At 44.5% G+C, this 15,779-nt stretch overlaps 1 protein-coding gene across 1 annotated transcript; it reads left to right on the forward strand.

Annotated features, from left to right (window-relative positions):
• Positions 1–9,171: 9,171 nt before the first annotated feature.
• LOC147622505 (pentatricopeptide repeat-containing protein At4g30700-like) lies at positions 9,172–9,603 on the forward strand. The gene has a single exon (XM_086822583.1). It carries the CDS (start codon positions 9,172–9,174, stop codon positions 9,601–9,603), a length of 432 nt encoding a protein of 143 aa, XP_086678709.1.
• Positions 9,604–15,779: the final 6,176 nt, after the last annotated feature.

Here is a 15,779-nt window from a genome sequence, read left to right on the forward strand (position 1 = left end):
TATGTGTGTGTGTACAATCTATGTGTGTGTGTGTGTGTACAATCTATGTGTGGGTGTATGTATTATGTGTGTGTGTGTGTGTGTGCGCGCGCGCCCGTATTATGTGTGTGTGTGTGTGTGTATCCATTATGTGTGTGTGTGTATGCATACGCATTATGTGTGTTTGTGTGCGCGCGCAATGTGTGTGTGTACATTGAATTGAAGACAAATTAATTAAAAGAATTATGCAAAAAAAAAGAATTTAGGTTTGCTTACCTCTCAACGGCACTTGATGTAGTCGTAGTGTAGCGTTGGTTGCAATGTAGCGCGCGCACGGAGAGATCGGCCACGGCTAGGTACACACACACAAATCAATGAAAATTAGACAAAATTCCTTCACTCTATCTCTATTTACACACACACACACACATCCTACACTCAATTGAACTTTAAACACACAATTAAACACACAAAAATTCCACACACACACACACACACACACACACACACACACACACCCACATACACACCCACACACACACACACAAGATGCATACACACACCACATGGCGGGGGCGGGGGCGGGAGGAGAGGGGGCTTACCTTGAAATCTCTCAATAACAGAAACAGGGGAAAAAAGAGCCCGGGGCTGCATAAAACTTACTGGCGTCGGTATGAGCTACGGTATAGGCGTCAGTATACGTGTTGGTATAGGCTACCGTATATGCATCGGTATGAGTGTCGGTATGGGCTTCGTTATCTGCTTCGGTATCTGCTACGGTAAGCGGCCATGTTTAAAACCCCCCCCTAACTTTGGCTCCTCTTTCTCGACGGGGATACCGACGCCCGCCATTTGTGTCGGTAATCCCAGCGTTGGTATGCCCCTAACCTCTAGTAGTGTCTCAACATGGCTATGGCGGTCCGCGAGCTCTTGAAGGTAATGATGGAGCTACTGCTTGGAGGGTGTTCACACCAATTCCTAAGGGGGGACGCCCAAGTGGCGGTCGGGCATCAATGGCCCCCCATTTGAAGAGAGAAAAGATCTAGGGGTGGGTTTCCACTTGGGTCCCCCTTCCAAGTTTCTTCGAAAGCCCTAAGGCCTTATTCACACTCGCAGGCAGTGTGTGTAAGGACGCCCCCGTCCTGCAGCGTCCCAAAAATCCAGGAATGGAGAGAAAAAGAGAGCTCCACTTGTCCTCCATGAGCCACATTACCCATGCAAACACTTACATTTTTTTAGTATCCTTTCCATGCAAACTAGAGTGTTTTTTTGGAAATTTCCACATACACCCCCACCTCTCTAGCTCTCCCATGCAATTCTTTCACTTGTCACCCATGTATACACCTGTTATTTTTATGCACATCTAGCCCAAGCTCTATATAGGGAGCCCATTGTACATAGAATAGGGGGGTCTCTTGCATTTACCGGGAGACTGCCCAAGTTCATGAAGAAGATAGGGTCCTTTTGCAAAATTATGTGTTTGAGAGAGGATCTTTTGAGAGAGTATGTGTGTGTGCTATGAGTGAAGAGTGTGTGTGTGTGTGTGTGTGTGTGCGCCCATGGTGCCCCTCCCTTCTCTTGCTCATATGATTGCTACCTCTCTCTCTCTCTCTCTCTCTCTCTCTCTCTCTCTACATATTATTGATTATTGGCCCATAATGTGCCTATCTATGAGAAGTGTATGCACCATACTTATTATGCAATTGAATTATGAGGCTTCACGGTAGTTGATTTGCCCTACCCCTCCCTCTTTCTTGCTGTTTGTGGGTGTGTGTGCAATGAAGAGATGAATGTGTATATGAGTAAGGAATGAAGCTCTAGTGTAGTCCTGGTTATGTGTGTGTATTTTCCAGCTTGAGCGAAAGCTGGTGGTGCCCCCTATTTGCCTCTTTGGGTGGGTTCTTCGACTTGTGAGGGAGTTGTCACAGAGGCATACTCTTCATTTCTTTCTCCTCACAACGGCTAGGCAGTGGCCTGTGATGGGGTCATACGCGCTCCTGCGTATGCTGGCGTGGTGCTATGGTGATTTTCACATGGTATCCGAGCTGGGCAGTTCGTACAACTCTCAAACGAGAGGGGGAATGTTGGAACAACATTGTGCATGTGTAGTGCCCTCAAGAAGTGATGGGCTTGACACGTGTGAGTGGTTAATCCCACATGCGTTAGTGGGTTCAAGAAACTTGTAATACAAAGGACAAACAACTGCCTCACATTCATTCACCCTCGAGAAGGTCTTTTGAGGACGGCTAGGTGGTGCCCTGTGATGGGGTCAAACACAGTCTTGCGCACGCTGGCGCGGTGCTATGGTGATTTTTACAAAGTGAGGCCAAAAATCATGTAAGGTAAACAACAAACTCAGGTTTTTTCCCCAAAGCCCATTCGCGTTCAATGTATATGGCTCATGTGGGCATGTTGTTCTGGCAATTGCAATTAAGAATTTCAATGAAAGGTTTCAAGTTTTTTAAATAAACAAGAGCCATAGTTTAAGATTGAATTCATTTTTACTCTACACAAATACATTAACTTCTATACACATGAAAAAGAAGAGTTTTGTACCTTTACGTAGGATATATGCAAAGCCTAGGCGGGCTCATGTTACCCTTAAGCAAAGCCGTTACCTTTACGTTATACCCATGAACAGTTGCGTTTCATCGACGCCGTGTCACCTTTACGTACGATATAGTTATACTCATGTACAGTCGCGTTTCATCGACGCCATGTCACCTTTAATTTTGCTATCTCTGAAAGCCGGGAACGTCCATCATTCATGTCGCCTCTACGCGTTCTCTCCTATGCATTTTCTCCCGGCTAACATGAACGTAGCACTCTAGACGTCATGATTTCTGCTGATCATGAGCAGCTTGAGAACAACAACACCCCACAACAGAAATCGTTCAGCCGACAAGTGCTGCCCATCCGTCTCATCGACATCCCGGCTACTCTCGCCTCCCTCAGTGGAGGCATCCACTTCATGGTCCCCTTGGATTGGAGCTTCCATGTCATCTCTCACACTTGGAGCTTGGAAGTCCGCAGATTTTCTGAGCAAATCGGCCAGCAAATATTGGAGCTTAATCATGGTGCAGATGGTCATCATGATGTTGCAGATTATAGTAGTTCTTCCTCCAGCTACAATCACTACTTTCAGCAAGTCGATCTTCGAGGTAAGCCTGCTTACAATGAGCTTATAGAATTTCTCTCAATGTTGGCTGAGGATGGTGTGGCATATGCCTGGTTCGATGCGCTCTGCATCAACCAAACCGACAAGAGGGAGAAAAGCAAGGAGATTGCAAACATGGGTGCCTATTACAGTAACAGCCAAGGCTGCTATGTCTTAGTGCATGGTATCGGGCAAGGATACAGCCTTTGGGGACGTGACTACAGAGGTCATGTCGATACCGGGCGAATTCCTCGCTGGTTCGAGAGGGTGTGGACACTTCAAGAATTTGTGCTGCCTAGGCGCCTCACCTTTCTCACTGAGCTGTCCCAACGTGTGCATAAGATTGTGAAAGGCTTGATTACCAAGGTCAACTCCTCCAGTGGCTTTTGCAGATGCTGTCTACTAAAGAATATTGTTCTAAAAGCGCCCCCGAGAGGTCTCTGGCGGGAGCGTCTAGAGTTTCTCAGGTCCTCTGGTATGGATGTAGAAGTTCATATGGACGAATCAAGTATACTTCATGAGGATCTGTTCCCAGGGTTAAACAGTAGAGAGACAGCATGCGCCGATATTGATAATCAATCTGCCTGTCCAACATGTGGCACGCGGTCTCTTATGAGACGTACTCAGCAACAACGCAGCCCGCACAGTGGTGCCACAATATCCAACTCTATTAATGCAGAGGTTTACATGGTTGAAAGAGAAGCGTACCTCTTCTTACTCTATCTTGACACATTCTTTCCCTTAAATTGTAGTTATGCAAGCATGTTTCGGATATTTGAGCTCAACAGAAGCTGTAGTAGTCTAGCTGAGAAAATCATTTGGGATCCATGGAGGGTAGTCTTTGAAATCGGTAAAAGAGAATGTACACATGAAGAGGACAGAGTGCTGGGCATACTGGGATTGTTGGGTGTAGGAGGGGAGATGCAAGTGAGAACTGATGAGTCTCTGGAACAGCAGCTTGTGCATCTTGGTAGGTACTGCAAGTCTGCAGATGCAGATCTTCTGCTTAAAATGTGTTTGGTGCGGCAAGGAGGTGGATCGCAACCTGGAATGTCGTGGGCGCCAAGCTTACGCGACACTAGTGGAGCTGGCCAGGTCTGTGGCCTATCCTTCGATAGCACTGTATCTGCTTTTCAACACCATCCAGGAGGTCCGGGCCAATGCTGCCGTCACTTGGTGCCGGGAGAGGATGTGCTCCCGCAGCCACTCGACCTCTTCAAGCTCGAAACATCCATGGCTAATGTGGTGTCCAACCTCCACAGGCTCTCTCATTTCCAAAGACAGGTTGAGGTTCTGGATTGCTCTGTTCACGGGATCACGTTAGAAGCTCAAGCTGTGGCTGGACAAGTGATGCCTTATGTGATGCTGCCGCCAAAGGGTCGAGCAACAGTAAAAGAAGTTATGATCCAAGCTGCTAATGCGTCTGCATTGTTATCTGCAGGTACATCAACCGGCGCGGATCAGGAGCAAGAAGAATCATTCCCATTTCAACTGTGGAAAATGCAAGGTGGTGTGATTGAGTCGCCTGAAGAGCACACGCCGACTCACTGCATCTACTTCCGAGAGGCTGGCGTTTTTCTTCCTCTGATCGTGACGCTGTATGGCGCATCTACTAGGCCAGGCCATCTTGACCCTGCACTACGGATGGCGGATGCAGTACGTCCGTGGAATGTGATGCACATGAATCTTGGAGGCAATAGAGGAGCAGGAGAAGCTCTGGAGGGTGTGTCAGTAGTGGGCGGCCATCGTTTGGAAGATGGAAGGCTTAGGATAGAAATGGAGGTGTGGCTGCTATGGTTGGGAAGTGTGGGCGATCCTCGCGATGAAAGAACTTGTAGCACAAGCTGCTACGATGTAGTGTTGGTATGCCTGGGGCGAAAAAGATCAGATCATGATGATCAGCTTGTGGAGCTGCACAAAGTGGGCTTGTTCGTGCTACCAAGCAGAGTGAACAATGCAATTTTTGAGCTTGCTGGAAATAATCTTGGGCCAAGAAGGAGTTATCTGCTGGGAGGCTTTGGTGAGGATTTGAGCGCGTTTGCTCGTGTTAGCCTCGTGCACAAGTCAGCTACAAGGGCCGACTCAGATATCATAGAAAGGCCAGAGGAACTGCCCGAGGAAGATATCAGAGAAAGGCCAGAGGAATTGCCTGAGGAAGCTATCAGACAAAGGCCATTCCTCTGGCGCTGTCCCTGTACTCTTATTTGAATAAGGGAAGCAAGGTTCAAGGTCTCTTTCTGTTTTTAAAACTCAACTATATATGGGATCAGTATTCTCCTTCATTTCCATATAGGAGTCGGGGTTAGCCTGGCCCCGGGTGCTATCACGCCACACCAGGCACTCACAGAGCTCGGGCTATCGTTGGCTGGTTAAGCCGAGCTCTCGTTGGCTGGTTAAGGTATCTTTCTAGATAACTTTGGAATCTTTAAGGTCTTTTTTTCCTTCTCTCAAAGGTCTATCGTATATATGCTACCCAGTGGTTAAATTTGAAGCCCGTTTTGGGCTTCAATGGCTGTGCAGGGCTTCAAATGAAGCCCAATTTTTCATGCAAGGCTTCAAATTGAAGCCCTCCTAAATCACCAAGGCTTCAAAAAAATATAGTATGTGTGTGTGTGAGAGAGAGAGAGAGAGAGAGAGATTTTACATATCTTTCTAGCATGTTTAGTGTAAGAGTATATGCATGCACGTGTAGTGTGTGTGTGTGTGTGAGAGAGAGAGAGAGAGAGAGAGAGAGATTTTAAATATCTTTCTAGCATGTTTAATGTAAGAGTACATGTATGCATATGTTGTGTGTGTGTGTGTGAGAGAGAGAGAGAGAGAGAGAGAGATTATGAATCCCAAAATTTTGTATAAGGTTGCAATTTGAAGCCCATTTGTGGACTCCAAAGCTTCATTTTTTTTTCCATGAAGCCTTACATTAGGCATCAAATTTAAGGCCTGATGCTACCTATTACCACGAAACTCAGATATGTTACATATTACCACAAAACTCATATATGCTGACGCACGCATAAATTAATAGGTACCTTATGTTCTCTCTCCAATGCCTTCTCTCTCTATCTCCCCTTCTCCGTCTCTCTCTAACCCCCCTTTCGTCACCTCCCTTCTCTCTGTCTCTACTTCCTCCCCGCCCTCACCCCTCCCCTCTCCCTTCTCTCTCTACCACCTCTCTCCTCCCTTCTCTCTCTCCTTCTCTCTACGCTCCCTCTCCCTTCTCCCCTCTGCGTCTCTCGCCTGCCTCCTTCGTATTTTTCAAATCTTCTTAACTTCCATCCAAAATTCACGTTACACAATTTTTTCTACTTTCTATTAGTTGGGCGACTTTTTTTATGATGTCGGTACACTATCGTCGCTTACTCTCACACACACACACACACTCTCTCTCTCTCTCTCTATATATATATATATATATATATATAGGTTTTAGATCTCACATAAGGAAATTATGGTGTGGAAATATTTACAAATTAGAAAAGAGCTTTTGGCATGTGTGGAAATGTTACCATGCATTACTTTTTGGCCTGCCCTTTGCAGTCTTAGTGTTCACCTGGTTTTTTTTTTCCTAGGGAGCTCTTGACTGCGAGAGAGAGAGACACTAAATGAGGGGGTACTTTTTTGTAAGGCGTACCATGTACCCTAAGCTTTAAATGTACAATTTTGTGTCACGAGAGAGAGACTGAGAGAGAGACACTAAATGAGGGGGTACTTTTGTGTAAGGCGTACCATGTACCCTAAGCTTTAAATGTATAATTTTGTGTCACGAGAGAGAGATTGAGAGAGAGAGACACTGTTCTCCTTCTCTTTGCTCCCTCACATTCTCTCTCTTTGCGTGTCACATTCTTATTGGTTGAAGGGATCCCTTCTCCAAGCTATAAAGAAGGCTAGGTACACTTGGGCTCAGTGCACCGCCCCTTCTCAAGGAGGCCCCTGCCACTTGTCACTCATGCCGGATCTGTAGACTGTGGCGTCGCTTCTATGATGATGGCTCCGAGGCTGAATGCATGAGAGTCGAGACAGAGTTCTAGAGAGAGGGAGACTCTGATGCGGCTGCGTTTCAGAGAGGCCTTGTGGTAACAATATGCTCTGCTGCCCTATGATTATGCTTTCAAGCTTGAGTGCCCCGATTGCATAGCTATGAGGGAGACACAGCTATAGGCCCTAGGGGGGAAGATATTGTGACGCGTGACATCTTTGGCTGTGCCAGCGCTCTCTCTCTCTCTCTCTCTCCTTGCTTTCCCCTCTCTCTCTCTCTTCAAGTCGCACTCAGAGAAATATCCCAAAATTCTGGAAGCGGCTAGAGATGTGAGAAGCTCTCTCTTTGCTCTCTCTCTCTCTCTCTCTCTCTCTCATTTCTTTCCCCTCTCTATGAGCTGTCGCACTCAGAGAAATTCTGCACGCTGTCAATATGGAAAAATACCGAAATTCTGGAAGCAGCTAGAGCTGTGAGAATCTCTCTCTCTCTCTCTCTTTGCTCTCTCTCTCTCTACTCTGTCTTCTTTCTTTCTCTCTGTGACTCAGTCTCTCTCTCCAAGCAAAATTTGTGCGCTGATGATGGGCTTCGTGCCCTGTCTACTCACAGGCGAGTATTGCGCGCTCTGGCATTGCTACCGCCACAACAGACCGCAACAGCAAAGTGGTGGGACAACCCCAACAGCAAGCCAAGCCCAAAGTACTCAAGCTTAGGGCTTTTACCCGAAAAAAAGATCTTGTTACAGGCACCAGCATGCATGATGCTCTTGTGCAAAGGGGATTGCGTGAAAGGCGCCCACGTACTCTAGTGATCATGTAGGTGAATTGTGGTGAGCTTCGAAAGGCGAAAGAGTTACTCGACATGCATAAGAGCAGCAGCATGTCACATGGACTGCCTTAATAGTTGGCTATGCCCAAAAGGGACACAAGCAAGATTGTTTGAACAAATGCAGCATGAGAGCATGGAGTGACCTACGCTTGCATCTTCAAAGCATGGGCCACGATTGGAGCTGCTGACAAAGGGAAACAAATCCTTGACGAGATTGCAAGGCAGGGGTTGGTGCAGAACAAAATTGTGCCGGGCAATGCTCTAGTGGACATGTATGTCAAGTGCGGTGCTGTTTCAAAGGCGCGACAAGTGCTCGACCGACTGCTTTCTTGGGATGTTGTCTCTTGGAGTGCACTGATTGTAGGATATGCACGAGAAGGTCAGCAAGCACTAGATTGCTTTGAAGAGATGCAGCGTGATGGAATCCTTCCAAATGCAGCACACCTTGAAAGCATGTGCCACAATTGGATCAGTTGACAAGGGGAAACAAATCCATGACGATATTGCAAGGCAGGTGTGGAAGGAGTTTTTTAGGTATCCCTCAAAGTGGTGGGACAACCACATCAGCAAGCCAAGCCCAAGGTACCCAGACTTTAAGCATAGAGTTACACGGGAGCCTTTGTGAATGGATAGCCAGGATACTCTATCTTGGGTTATCGAAGAGCTCAGAAGTAGAAGTGGAGGAGGATGATTTACAGGAGACCCAAGTCATGGATCAAAGTCTGAAATAGATGCTTTTGTGCCCTCACTCAGGGCTTGTCCCGAAACAAAGATCTTGTAATAGGCACTAGCGTACACGATGCTCTTCTGGAAAGGGGATTGCGAGAAAAGTGCTCACGTACTCTAGTGATCATATACGCAAATTGTGGTGAGCTTGTAAAGGTGAAAGACTTAGTCAACATGCATAAGAGCAGCAACAATGTTGTCACATCGACTGCTTTAATAGCTGGATATGCCCAAGAGGGGCACAGGAAAATTGCTTTAGATTGTTTTGAACAAATGCAGTGTAAGGGCATCCTTCCAGATGCAGTGACCTGCCCGTGCTGCATGTGCCACGATCGGAGAAGCTGACATGCCCGCGCTGCATGTGCCACAATCGGAGAAGCTGACAAGCAGAAACAAATCCATGAGGAGATTTCGAGGCAGGGATTGCTGCAGAACAACATTGTGATGGGCGGTGCTCTAGTGGACATGTATGCTAAGTACGGTGCTTTCTCAAAGGCATGACAAGTACTTGATGGGCTGCCTTCTCGGATTGTGCTTTGAAGAGATGCAGCATGAGGGCATCGTTCCAAATGTAGTGGCCTACACGTGTATCCTGAAAGCACGTGCCACGATTGGAGCAGCTGACAAGGGGAAACTAATCCATGACGAGATTGCAAGGCAGGGGTTGCTGCAGCATAACATTGTGCTAGGTGGTGCTCTAGTGGACATGTGTGCCAAGTGCACTGCTATCTCAAAGGCGACAAGTGCTGGATGGGCTACCTTCTATGTCTCTGGTAGTGCACAGATTGTAGGATATGCACAAGGTCAAGCACTTGACTCCTTTGAAGAGATGCAGCATGAGGGCATCCTTCCAGATGCAGTGACATGTGCTTGTGTGCTTAATGTCTGCAGTCACCGAGGTCTAGTAGAAAAGGGCCAAGCACTTTTTGTGAATAATGGTTGACCTCGCAGGGCATTTAGAAAAGGCAGCACGATTGATCCACGACATGCCAGAAATGAGAAGATGTCAATGTGGCGAGATGGGCCTTTGAACGGGCAGTAAAGCTAAATCAAATGATGGGCCAGCTTATATTCTCATGGAAAATATCTATGCAACAGCTGGCATGGAAGCCATCAGAATTAGGAACAGAGCATCGACGCTGGCACAAATGTATCAATGCAAAGCTAGATGCTATTGCACATAAAATTTCACAGCAAGGGTACTCTCCAGGTTTGTATTTGGGTTTCACGGGATAATTCATATGCTGCAAAGGCAAATTTGCTCTCTCATCATTATGAGAAGCCGGACCTTGCATGTGCCCTCATCTATACAACTCAAGGGGAAACTGATTATATCACAAAGAACATGCGAATGTGTGGTGATTGCCATGTTGCTACATCGCATAGAGATGCGGAGAATTGTTGTCACGGATGCCAGCTTCCGTCATGGTTTTGAAGATGAAAAGTGTTCTTGTAATGGCTATTTCTGAGCAGATTTAACCGGGCCCTTTTATCATTCTCGAGTGCTCTTCTAGATGCTATGCGTATTGTGGTGCTTTGCGAGTAAAGAAAACAATCTATTATTGTTTTGTGTGCTTGCTTGAAGTACATGTGTTTGTTCACCTCTGTGTATTATTTCATCTTAATATGTTTTTACATATGAATTTTCATATCTTCTTCTGGGGGAAAGTAGTCATTGGAGACCTTAACTGGTTTGCGACAATCTTTTGCTACAAGGGCATGAAGGTATTGTAAAGTACTAATGTATTGCAATGCATGCTTTTCCAAGCCAACAAAAAATCGAGAGACACACACGTAGAACTCTGTCTATTTTTCTTCATTTCTCAAGTTCTCTCTCTCTCTCTCTCTCTCTCTCTCTCTCTCTCAAAGGGGTTAGATATATGTATCCTTGATTTGCCCATGTGTGATGCATTCCCAATGTCATCTCTATTTTGAAGGACATACTCCCATGCCTCAAATAGCTCCATGTAGTGGAGAAGTTGCATCAAGAAACAATCCACATGCAATCTAAATTGTTGTGAGATTTTTAGAGAATAAGTTGCTAACTATAAACTTCATAGTCTCAAAACCTATGCCACCAATTACGAGCATCATGACTTCTACCCCCTTCAAATTTCCTACCAATCCACCAAAATTTTAGCTTTCTGGTGTCTTGCAAAGCGAGATGTTAAAACTCTCGAACTTCAAAACCTTATTAATGTTTTTATGGCATGCATGTAGTTTGAATAAGTAAGCTTTATGCGCGTTCACATATAAGACATTTGAGCTTTGCATTTATTTTGCTTAGTTTATGAAACACAACTACACTTCTTTTTTAACAACCCTTGTAAAATGAACGTAAGGATACTAAATTATGTTGCTCAAGCCTAGACAGAGTCCTAATGGTCCTTATCTTTGTCACCGTACCGAACTTCAATCTTCTCTCTCTCTCTCTCTCTCTCTCTCTCTCTCTCAACACTTAAACACAATAAGTATACAAGATGAGCCATACACGTGTTCTACATGAATTTAACAATATAGCTCCTCTCTCGCTCTCTCGCTCTCTCTCTCTCTCTCTCCACTTGTGTGTAGCAATTAACGCATCTATAACGATGAAGAGAGCATATTTGTATAAACTAGTGAGATCACTCAATCCTTTGTGCAAATGATGCTCGAATGGTTATCGTTCAAGCTCCCTCCCTGAATTTCTAAAACTTATGTTCTTCTTGCCTCCATTCTCTCTCTCTCTCTCTCTCTCTCTCTCTCTCTCTCTCTTTGTGCCTTCTTATCCGGAAAAAGAAAACACAGTCCATCGAGATCTTTCTCCTTGTTTTTTCTCTTAGAGGAGAATTTTTTCTTTACCATTTCTCAAGTAAGAAAGTAAGTTTTAGAAACAATTTCAAATGTGTAAAACTTCATTTTCTAAGGTGAGAATGTGAACCTGAAGTTCCTAACATATGCATGCTAGTTGCGAAAGTTCTCATATTTTATGGAAAACATTTTCCCACTTAAGAAAGTAATGTTTATAAACATGAGAATGCCACGTGTAAGTGTAGATTTAACAACATATGAACTAGAGTGCGGCCAGAGGACATAAACAACCAAAATATGCAACAGAAAATTACTAGATGTCGAAGAAGAGAGGAATGATGGAAACACAAATAACGAGCCCTGATTGGGCACTTCCTGACACCATAACAATGGAGAGCTTTTGTCATGTCCTTGCCAAGCACGAGGCAGAGCTGTGTGCCTTCACCACCCAACCGTAATGATGTGAGAGCCTTGTCCTAGGTCATGTCCTATAAATACACACTTGGCCGTGTGCACACCTCATAGGACGACCGCCCGGCAAGCTCTCCACTCATACCATTGGACCCTGTCCATACTATTGTGCACACCCATCTGGGTGCCCGCATCCTCTAGACCACCCCGTCTAGCCCATGCCCCGCACAATACCCCAGCTGATCGAGCTCCAAGCTTCCCGCTACCATCTACATTGCATTACCCCCCCCCTTGAGAAAAGTTTTCATCCTCAAAAACGGTATCAGGGAAGCTCTTGGCAAGTGAAGCAACACGCTCCCAAGTTAAGGCTTCCTCCGGTCGACGATCACGCTACTTGACTAAACACTCATGATAATTATTGTGAGTGTGTTGATCTCTATACCCAAGAATACTCTCAGGTACATGTGGAAGTGATGGCGGCTCAAAAAACTCAACCAAAGTATCAAAAGTCACGACATTCTCCTGCTCACCCACAGTCTTACGTAGTCAGCTGACATGAAAAATTGGATGTACTAGAGAACCATCGGGTAACTCTAGTTTGTAAGCTACACTGCCAATCCTCGTAAATATTGTGAAAGGTCCACAATACCGCGGAAAAAGTTTAGCACACTTTCCTATTTTCATAGTCTCAGATCGCTCAAGGACTTTGAGATAAACTCTGTCATCCTCCTTGAAATAGATCGGGCTACGATGAGCATCAGCATAGGCCCAGGCACGATCCTGTGCCTGTTAGATACTGTCTCGTGCAACTTTCAACATATTTTGCATATCATGCAGAAATTCTTTAACGGACTAAATCATTTCCTTGTCAAGTCCAATAGTCATTGGAGCTCGAGGCTGAAATCCATAGATGAGCATAAATGGAGAAAACCCTGTAGCTGCATGTTTAGCACTGTTGTAAGTAAATTTCAAATGATGAAGGTACTTCTCTCAATTGGATTGTTTCTTACCACCGTATGCTCGTAACATATCTTCAAGGACTTGGTTAACATGTTTTGTGTGACTATCAGGGTGCGGATGGTCTGCAGTACTCATACTAAATGTAGTGTTCAGGCACTTGAACACTGCTCACCAAAAGTGACTATTGAACTTTCTATCCGTGTCAGACACAATGTCTGTAGGCAGACCGTAAAGGCGATAGAGATTTTTACGAACAAGCAAGCTAATTGATGCGTCTTAACATCACCTACAGTGGGAATAAACTGCACCATTTTGGTTAACCTATCGATGACTACCCATATGAATCATGTCCATGATTCATTCTGAGCAAACACTACTACATGTCAATCACATATCAACACATTTACCGACGGTTTGGAAAACACATAGGAAATCCCTCGATGTCGGTATGCACGTCGCTATCACCGTCGGTACCAGAGATACAGTATTTGCGTCGGTATAAGCAGGGCCATGTACCGACGCAGATACTAACGTACATACCGATGCTAGCAGGTAAAAAAATTTTATAGCAAAATGGTGCATCCAGTTGCAGATTTGCAGCTGGATACACCATTTTTCCATATGTTTAGAGTACTCACTCATTTGTACTCTTTTCACGAGATTTAGAAAAAAATACAATGGACTAGACCAAATATCACGTTAAATGCAAACATGTCCTTATTACATCAACGAATTGAATCATTACATTCACAAAGGCAATAAACATGAGAACATGAGTTAATAGGGTGAAGAAACACTTGCGATTTGTGCACAAAAATTAGTGTTTTCATTAACAAGGTCAAAAGATGACCAAACAAAAAATGCGTTTACAAAATTTGAGATTACCATGAGCTTGTTTTTGCATTATGTATTACAAAATCTCACACTAGCGAGCAATTCCAAATATGAGATGACCATACTTGTATTGCAAAATCTCACACTGGTAAGCAACCCAAAATATGTCATATGGACCCACAAAATATGACATGGCAAAGCTCACGAATGCAGCTCTTGAGGTCTTTGCTAACCTCATTATCTACCAACACGCGATTCCTAAATTTGTATTGGCGTATACGTAGCTCAGGGTAGGAGAGGGGAGAGCTGTCGTAGCAACAAGATCTATGATTAGACAAAGGAGTGTTTGGTTCGCTACTAAACGGGGGACGCTCACGTGGAGGTGTGGATGCATCCGTGCCCTCACTATCACCGCATCAACCACCGCCACCACCAGTGCGTTTATGTGTAGTGAAACAGCTAGACGTAGGGATTCTTTGGTGGCCTACTTGGAGTATTTTGGGTGGTGGTTTGTGCCAGTGCCACCGAGTGGTGTATTAGTAGCGCCCGTCTCCCAATATTGGCACATCCAATGTTGTTGCTCAAGTGTGGCTTTTACAAATGTGAGAAATTATTGTGGACTCATTTTTTGTGGTGTGGGATAAAGGGAGCGATTGGGAGTGTAATTAGGCATTTGTTCATTGGAATCCATTCTACACACACACATGCATACATGTCATTACATGATTGTGTGCCTACATTGCTAATTTAAGCAAAAGAAAATATGAAATCAAATGCAAAGCTTAAGGTTATGTGGCTTGTCGTTTGGACTTGAAGCAGATTTGCAAAAACACACAAAACAAGCAACCTATTACGAATTAAGAAACATAATGAAACGTAGATTTTTAAGCAATAAAAGCATGGGCATTTTAGGGTTTACCTTGATTAAGAGTAGGGGAGGTAGATTGGGCTCACAATCCCTGCAAAAAACATAATTAATCGACGGATTGAGATGTGCACACACATATATATACACACACACATAAAAAAATCCACACACACACACACAAAAATCCACACACACACGCACATACCCACACACACACACATACATGGCAAGAAGAGAGTGGAGGCAATAGGAAATACCTTGTGTGTGTGTTTTTCTTGGTCTCTCACAGAGAATCCGAAAAGTGAACCAGAATTGAGTTAAAATTTCACAGGGTCAGTATCCGTGTTGGTATTCGGGTCGGTATCTACATCGGTATACTGCTACATCGATGCAAATACCGACGAAAATACTGATGCTTGATTTTTTAAAAAAATTGTAATCTCGGAGCTCCATTTGAATTTGATTTTGAAGTGTTCGCCATTGACAGACTCTTAAGTACATATAGTACCCTCCACTTCCGTACTTTCACAAACAAATTCTCATTTGTGGGCAAAAATAGAAAATCTAGATAAGAAAGTGATGTTCCCGTGTACACATTGCAAATACCAGAAAGCACGTCTACGGAGAATTTTGAACGATCACATTAAAAAATGGTGTATATTCTCAGTGGAGCGGTTTGAGGCTCTATTTCGACCCTTATGTGATGATATTGATCCATTGGACCTTGCTCCTGTGAGGAGCAACCAAGTAATTAGAGAACTAACGATCGACTAGATAGATAATGTGGTGGATGAGGAGGAAGTGGAACTACAAGTAGATGACGAGCAAAAGAGGCATACATCGACGACATGATAGACGCGTTAGATGGGATTGATGAGGAGTCGAAACAAGAAGGTCCACAAAGAGATCATGGTGTACATAGGCACATAGAGCCTAGATCAAGATTCGAATATGAATTAAGAAGGCTTACATGGACATCACTTTAAGGCTATCCTTCGTAAGGCACATTATTCACACATGACATCATGGCATCCACAAGTCTATCCACAAAATCATATAGAATAGACCATCTAACAAACACAAACTATCGTGCTTCTACATCATTTAATTGTTGTAGCCCTTCCTCATCTCGTAGTCAATCTCCAACACCCAACTCTCTTCGTGATATAGAGTGCACCTACTACCACAAGAAAGGCCCAAATCTTTAAAGCATAGTCATTGATGGAGAGGTTGTTCCTCTTAACCTGATTCAACTC

The sequence above is a fragment of the Cibotium barometz genome, chromosome 28 (genome assembly GCF_041138505.1).
Source record: "Cibotium barometz isolate CiBa-2024 chromosome 28, ASM4113850v1, whole genome shotgun sequence".
NCBI classification, from domain to species: domain Eukaryota; kingdom Viridiplantae; phylum Streptophyta; class Polypodiopsida; order Cyatheales; family Cibotiaceae; genus Cibotium; species Cibotium barometz.

Coding starts and splice junctions, on each gene's coding strand:
- LOC147622505 (XM_086822583.1), top strand. CDS start 9,172: ATGGGCTGCCTTCTCGGATTGTGCTTTGAAGAGATGCAGCATGAGGGC.